Genomic DNA, 8,045 nt, shown 5'->3' with positions numbered 1-8,045 from the left:
TTAGTTGTGACAATCCTTTCTTAATTTAAAAAAATTATTGGAGACTTGATTATCCTTTTCATTTTAAACCTTAAACTAAATAAAAATATTTTGTTTAACTTGTTACAAATTTCATGATAGTTAATCATTATAGATTATCTTCTTAATTTTAGACTTGATTTAAACCAATATTAGAAAAAATTGTGATAATTCTTCCTTATTTTTTTCTAAAAAATTATTGGATGATTTGATTATAGTAATATTTTTCTATATTTTATTTATTTTGAATTGGATGCTTTGATTATTCTCTTAAAAAAATATTGTTTTTTAAAACCTTTGTATGAAAAATTTATTCGTCGAAAAAGGATTATAAAAAGATTGATTATGCTCATAATTTCATTTTTTTTCAAACTTTAATCTAAATCAATTAAATTAACGTAAATTATACACTATATTATATGGATTTTTAATAATTTAAATGTAAAATTACATCATATAGTCCTATAACCATTAATTAAAAGAAAGAAAAAAAAAAAGAGAAATCAAATGTTTCTCTCCCATAACCCTTTTAGATAACATAGATATAGATAAAAATAAAAACAAAAGCCTAAAATCTAATCTCAATCCTTCCCAAATCAAAAGATAAATGACTCTCCACATTTCTCTCATCCAGCGACCCAATCGGCCATCAACATGATGAACAAATCCAATCTTTTCCAACGTCTGCAACAAAAAATCAATGTTAGGAAGACTTTGTTTCGTTTTGGTGCTCCCAAAATCCACCAAAATAGTAGAGAAATACCTTGTCCATAGGTAATATTATCCCAATCTTTTGCATTCTCAACTATAATCTTCTCTAAAACTCGTTTCCCATTCAAAACACTTCTTTATTGATCCATTTTCAAGAGGAAAGACAAATCTAACCTATCTTTATGGTCGGATCACAAAATCGACAATACCCGCGACATTTTTCACTAGTAAACAAACCTAAAACCTTCCCCAATCTTTCTTTTCGTACATTCACGGTAATCTGCACATATTTCCCCACCCCCCTTTTGTTATGAACAAAGTAATGCACCAAAATTTTTAGATATGATATATATATATAGAGATTCTTTAATTTTTTTTTTCCAAATATAAATAAAGATTTACCTACTGGTTATTTAAAATATAGAAATAAAATTGTGTTTTTAAGCTAATTGTAATCTTGGGAGAAATTAAATAAATATAAAATATTATCCCCTACTTTTTAGAATTAAAAAACAGAAATAGATTATATATTTATTTATAATCGACTTTTAACATAAATTTTAAAATTAATCAACCATTTAAATGCCTGATCAAAATTATGAAAAAAAAAAAAAAGAAGAAGAAGAGAAAATTGAAGGAAGAACAAAAGTCAATGAAAGATTAAGAACTGTTAGAATAATTAGGGAAAAAAAGCAAGCAAAAGGCCATCACTTCATTCATGCTAACTCATTATTCAAATATATATAAGATTGAAGAGGAGGAATACTGCAAGATTGAATTCCTGCTAACTTGTTATTCAAATACAATGTATTTCTAGAACTCGAACCAATAGTAGAGACATTCTCAACAACTACCCATATATCATTTTGGGGACAATCCAATAAAATTGTCATCAACCACAAAAAAATCTTTATCTTCAATAATTTTAATGAGATTAGAATTGTTGAAACCATCCTGGTATATTGTTAATCGAAATATAGTTTAGATTGCCAGATGAAAAAACTTACCTTGGATATGTAATACAAATGGTTGAAATGATGAGTTTGACAGAACATATGCCTCAACAATCCGAAAATCATGATAATAAAATTGTAAAGTCATAGTAAAAACAATAACTAAATAAGAAAACATGACAAACCAAAATTAAATTCTAAACTTATGTGTAGATAACAAACATTTTTTTTAAAAAATACTAATTAAGAAAGATTTAGATTGATTTGAATCTTATAAGAATAGGTATAAAATTCGAAATTAGTAACAAATAAATTGAAAATTTTAAAAATATGAAATAGATAAAATTAATTTGACGAGAATATGATTAGAAAATGATGATTTTTTTTAGATAGAATCACATCTAGTAATAAACATTTAAAAATATAAAAAATGTCTTTGAAAAAGTGAAATTGAAAATTAATTTGAATAAATCAAACACGATATTAGAATTTAAAGGTTTCTTTTTGAAGAAAAATCAATAAGTTTCATTAATCATTATTAATTCAAAAAGTAGTTGTATAGAAACTATTTTACTAATATAAAATAAATTTCTTAATTGTTATTTTATTGAATCAATTAGACTACAATTTGATGACAGAAGCCTCAATAATTATACTATATCTATGATTACACTCTTACTTCAACTTCAATAATTACAATATATTTTTAAGAATGTGAAGAACCACAAAACTAACGACTCCATTAGAGACAAAACAAGAATTTTGAAAAATATTTATACGTGATTTATCAAAAAATTTAATATTTTTTCTGTTTTGATATTTTTCCAAACAAAACCTAAATGGTGCTACATATTCCAATTCTTCTTTATAAAAAGTCAATTGTGATTTGGTTGCGGAAAGAACCCAAAAAAAAAAAAAAAAAAAAAAAAAAAAAACTCACACACAATTGAAAGACTTTTTGGATATGGGCCTCACTGGAGCCCAGCAAACATTTATCGGGCTCCGCGTATTTCATAGAAGCCCAACAGGCCCAATTCAGATTTCCGACTCCACCTGATCCTTCAGCACTGTGTCATCTTCTTCAGAATCAGACCCAAAACGGGTCTCCCTCTTTCGCATTGGGTGTTCTGTAATCGACTGGGAATGGCAGTCTCTTCTACTCCCTGTCTTCAACCTCAAATTAAAGTTTCTCAGCCTCCTCTCAGGTTTTCCCTCTCTTCCGATTATCAGTTAAAATCTATGCTATTCGCGCCTCTTACCTGATTTCGTTTCGATTTTCTGAATTTTGCAAGCTTTACGACCAAGGTTTACTCGGGACTAAAGCCTCAATCTGCTAGTGAGCTTGCATCCCTTCCTTTTCATGATGTCACTCATCTGTTTGACTGCTTGTTACTTACGTTTTGCTTCTGTTTGTTTTTCTTTTTTCAAATTTTAAGGTCCATTCGGAGGAGCAAAACCTAATCTTACTGCTGAATTCTATGGAAAAGTTCATAAAAGTCTACAAGCCAGGTAATTGTAGCTCTAGTCATGTCTGCATCTTATTTTCCATTTATTTGCTGTGTTGGAACTTGGAAGCACATCCTTTAAAAGTAAATATCCTATTAAATTCTGGTGGTATTAATCAATTGGAATTCTTGGACTTTCATAACATTCTATGCTTCTCAAGGAGGAAGCAGCGGAAGCATACCGTTGTAGTTAACTTATTTTCAAATCATGGTTCTTGACAAAATATAAATTTTGTTGCTAAAAGGGCTTGTTTTATTACTCATAAATCCTAGGTCGTTATATGATGACTTTTTGAATATTATCGTTTCCCTATCTGAAAAATCGTGCGATATAAATGCATGGAGTGAGGAGAGATTGACTTGAAATCCCTTCTTATTGCATAGTGTGCAGAAATTATCATCGATGTTAAGCTTGTTTACTGAATATAGGAATTGCACTACTTCTCTTGGCCCTTTTGAATATTTTTTCTTTTCCTTCAGTTACTTGAATTTGAGTGCTTGGAGGACCGTGGACTTGTGTTCGAATTTACCGGAACATGGTCATATGTTATGCAACTATTTATGAAAGTTGAAGTCCTATTTAATAACCATATAGTTTTTGGTTTTTGAAAATTGTGCTCGTTTTCTCATATTTTCTCTACAACGATTTTCATAAGGTTAAGGAAAGGTTTGAATTATTAGCCAAAGTTAAAAAACAAAGACAAGTTATTAAAACCTACATTTTTAATTTCTAAAACCTTGTTTTTGTTTTTGGAATACTAAGAATTCAACTGTTTATTTAAGAAATGTGAAAACTATACTAAAGAAATAATGAGTAGACACACATAAATTTCAAAAAACAAAAAATGAAATCGTTATCAAATATGGCCTATTATTTAATATATTTTCTATTCAAACCTTTCTTAGCGTTTAAAGGTGATTTCGATTCAACTGATTGGTGCTTGCCGTGTCAATGACATCTGTAAGGATAACAAAGATGAAGAGAAATGAAAAGAGAAGGCGTTTCAGTTGCATCCTACCTTATGCATCCTACCCTACGTGTATTTGTCTCGCAGTTAATGTATTTCTTCTAATTCATTAGTTTACATGCAGGGCACAGAACAAAAAGGCTGCTCGTGCACAATTTCAGATGATGCCTATAGGAACACCAAGGGTGCCTTACAGAACTCCTGGAGAGGGAACATGGCAATGGGTTGATTTGTGGAATGCCCTAGTAAGTGATAGATCTAGTTATGTAATTTTTTATCTGACTGATGCTGAGCAAAATTTTAGTTTGACATTATGAGGCTCACCAGCCATGACACATGTGGCTACAATTAAGTCACCACAAAATTTACCATTAACTTCGGTGTAAAACTCTTCACAGTAGAAAGATGCTTTAGCAGGTTTTTATCATTTTGTTACATCATTTCCTTTTTCTTTCCTGACCAATTAAACCAAAGTAAACTTCTTTTGGCTAGAAGCTATGAATATAAAAATCAACTTTTTTTTTTTTTGAGTAAATATATAATTTACTACTCTTATAATCTCTGGATTCTTCTTGTGCTCAGTACCGAGAACGAGTGATCTTCATTGGGCAAAACATTGATGAAGAGTTTAGCAATCAAATTTTGGCCACAATGCTATATCTTGACAGCATTGAAACTTCCAAGAAACTCTATATGTATATAAATGGCCCAGGTGGAGATGTGAGTTTAATGGATTTCCTTTTTCATTGGGATCCATTTTCCTTTTTCATGGTTATATTCTAATGGATTGTGTGGCATTAATTTTCTGATGAAACCATGCATCTTTGCAGCTAACTCCAAGTATGGCCATCTACGATACAATGCAGAGCTTAAAGAGTCCTGTAGCTACCCATTGCGTGGGTTATGCCTATAATCTGGCAGCCTTTCTTCTAGCAGCTGGAGAAAAGGTAAATACAGATTTAATTATTGTCCAGTAAAAGTTGGAATTCGTAGGGAGTTCTTCAATATGGTAAACGTGACCCCTATTTTTTCAGCCTCTTATATCATTTATATCCATCAAAACATATCTTATGCGACTTCATAAATAAATCTCAACCCTTTATTTGCATTGAATAAAATTGGAAATGCTCATTGCTTTTACCTGACTGTCCCCATTGCACGCTTTATGAAACCTCTGTCTCCTTGCTCGTTGGCCTCTTATCTCTTTTAAGTCTTACCACATCTTTCCTTGTTAAGGGTAACCGCTGTGCTATGCCTCTATCAAGAATTGCTTTGCAATCCCCAGCCGGAGCTGCTCGTGGCCAGGTATCATTAATTTGTTATATCATGTCATGCAAATTGATCATATATTGTCTTTTTAAGTTCTAAACATTTTGTTCTGTTACATTTTTGTTCGAAAATCCTTTTGACAGGCTGATGATATTCAAAATGAAGCAAACGAGCTCTTGAGAATCAGGGATTATCTTTATGATGAGCTTTCTAAGAAAACAGGCCAGCCAGTTGAAAAGGTCAGTCCCTCAGCACCATAGCATATAATAACATCTTCATTCATAATGAAACTCACTCTTACTATTAGTGAGATAACCAACATGAACCAAAGAGCTTTTAGAAACTTGCAACATAGTTTGCTCATGCGAATTTTGAATCTCACCTTGTATTAATATTGAAATATTTCGAGGAATGCAACCCTATCTTAGAGACCTTATAAATGGATAAATGCAGATTAACGAGGACTTGAGTCGAATGAAGCGTTTTAATGCTCAGGAAGCTCTTGATTATGGACTTATTGACCGTATAGTTAGGCCACCTCGCATTAAGGCCGATGCACCTCGCAAGGATGCTGGAACAGGGCTTGGTTAGAGTTGAAAAACAATCCTTCACATGTTTGTTTTTAGGCTCACATGGAGCACACGACTAATTAATTATAATTTATGTATGAAAGTTCATATCTTGTTTCGATGGATCATATTTAAATGGAAGTTCTTTGGAAATATGACTTTTGTTATTTTATTATTTTTTTTTATGTATCGCTAATTCAAGCATAGTTGAATTGATTTAGGTATAGATGTAAGGTTTCTTTGGATCGAATTTAAGTGACAAAAAAGCATTTAGAAAATCTATTCAAACAGGTTTGTATAACTCACTGTATTCTTTTGAGTAGGTTTTGCTTAAATATGGATAGAATGTCATATGTCAAAGAGCATAGAGTAATGTATTCATATATGTTCATAAATCAAAAAGTTGATAACTTTGGTGGAACTTAATTTAAGAATTTTTAACACATCAAAAATAAAAATGAAAAATTTCAATGTAAACACCCAATTGAGAATTTTTTAAAAGTTTAAAAGATTAGAGATGATTTGGTATGTTTTTAACGGGTTTTTTTTTTTGTATGGCAAATGTTAAAATTCATTACTATTATTTATAGGTTTTAAAACTTATTAAAGACATGATAGTTAGAAAGAAGATAGAAACGAGTTTCTTTCAAAATTTAATTTTGAAACTTATATATATTATTAATAAGTTTTACAATTTGCATTTTTGAACAAAAACTTATTTAAATTGTAATCTTTTAAAATTTGTTTTCATTGGAAAACTTTAGTTAGATTTTGTAATTTTTCAAAATCATTTTGTTGTCCCGCTCAAGACTCAACAAATATGAGGGGTTTTGGTTCCTCAACAATGGAAAGGGCTTGAAATATGAAGAAGATTCAACAAGTGGAAATTAATATCAATTAGAAAGAAATCAATAATGCAAGGATTTGAACACAGAACCTCTCAGAGTTTGGATGTAGGACCTTTGTGGACCACCTGCACTAATATCATATTAAATCATCGACTAACTTGACCCAAAAGCTTAAGTTAATGGTGAAGGTAAATTTAATTTTATAATATCTAATGCTCTCCCTCACTTTAAGCTCTTGCATGGTTGTTTCCTCCCTATTTAATATCTAAAACAATTAGGAAAAATCTTGGAAAGTGCGATAACTTGATAAGAACATCATGAAAATAATTATATCATGCGATTGAATGCGTACAAAATCGCACAATCCATGAAAGATATAAAAATCGTGCTTTTTGGTTGCAGAAAATCTATTTATGTGATCACAAGATATCACCGCGAAGAAATTCCTGATGCCAACATTAGAATTGCATAGTCTCATGCAATAGAAGGTGACAAGATCCATGAGCAATGATAAGACGCATGGGTGGTGGAGGTCAAATCAAAGACCAAGTTGGTAGCTGACAAGAAAGCTTCGCGGTAGAGCCAATGAACTTCTGACGTGGAGCAGGCAGTGCAACAAGGTATGGAAATTTATGTATCTTATCAATACAATCGTTAGTGAAAGATAAATAAGTTGCTCCTTGACGCCTATCAATACTCAACGAAATTTTCATGCAAAAGGGAAAGAGCCAAGACATTGGAGAAAACTATGCAAAATTCCTCACTTAAAGGCAATTCACTTCGAGTGCTTGTGAAATCTTGAGTGAAAGCTCAAGATTTCTTTTTGAAATAAAAAGCACAATCTTTGTAAAACAATCATTTACAGAGCTGGAAGGAGCAAAGAATTGCACCCCACGACTTGATTTTCTATCTCTATCTCTTTTTCTTTGCTATTGTTGCGGTTTATATTGTGTAAAACGTTGAAAAACTTTTTTTTTTTATCAATATGAATGCATCTATAGTTTATTTTTTATCCATCTCTCCATCTTCAACCATGAGCAACTAATTTTTAAATGGGTTGAGAAAATTGCAACTAACATGAACTAAGTAAAGCATAATCATGCGGAAAACTTGTTTTGTATATGCTTCATGACCTATTTTGATCAAGTCGAGAGATTGCTCTAAATAGAATGAATCTATGTTTGAAAAAGCAAAAGATTTAGAC

General features: G+C 30.9%; 1 protein-coding gene across 1 annotated transcript; it reads left to right on the top strand.

The window, feature by feature from the left end:
* Positions 1-2,733: 2,733 nt before the first annotated feature.
* LOC120092788 (ATP-dependent Clp protease proteolytic subunit-related protein 2, chloroplastic) lies at positions 2,734-6,148 on the top strand. Its single transcript, XM_039050992.1, has 9 exons — positions 2,734-2,887; positions 2,975-3,018; positions 3,119-3,191; positions 4,280-4,400; positions 4,738-4,875; positions 4,986-5,102; positions 5,392-5,460; positions 5,568-5,663; positions 5,878-6,148. The coding sequence occupies exons 1-9, from the start codon at positions 2,826-2,828 to the stop codon at positions 6,013-6,015; spliced, it is 858 nt and encodes a 285-aa protein (XP_038906920.1). The 5' UTR covers positions 2,734-2,825; the 3' UTR covers positions 6,016-6,148.
* Positions 6,149-8,045: the final 1,897 nt, after the last annotated feature.

The sequence above is a fragment of the Benincasa hispida genome, chromosome 12 (assembly GCF_009727055.1).
Source record: "Benincasa hispida cultivar B227 chromosome 12, ASM972705v1, whole genome shotgun sequence".
NCBI lineage: Eukaryota > Viridiplantae > Streptophyta > Magnoliopsida > Cucurbitales > Cucurbitaceae > Benincasa > Benincasa hispida.
This window is presented reverse-complemented; position numbering and strand designations above follow the sequence as displayed.

Coding starts and splice junctions, on each gene's coding strand:
- LOC120092788 (XM_039050992.1), top strand. CDS start 2,826: ATGGCAGTCTCTTCTACTCCCTGTCTTCAACCTCAAATTAAAGTTTCT. Junction 4,401..4,737: donor TTGATTTGTGGAATGCCCTA/GTAAGTGATAGA, acceptor TCTTGTGCTCAG/TACCGAGAACGAGTGATCTT. Junction 4,876..4,985: donor TAAATGGCCCAGGTGGAGAT/GTGAGTTTAATG, acceptor GCATCTTTGCAG/CTAACTCCAAGTATGGCCAT.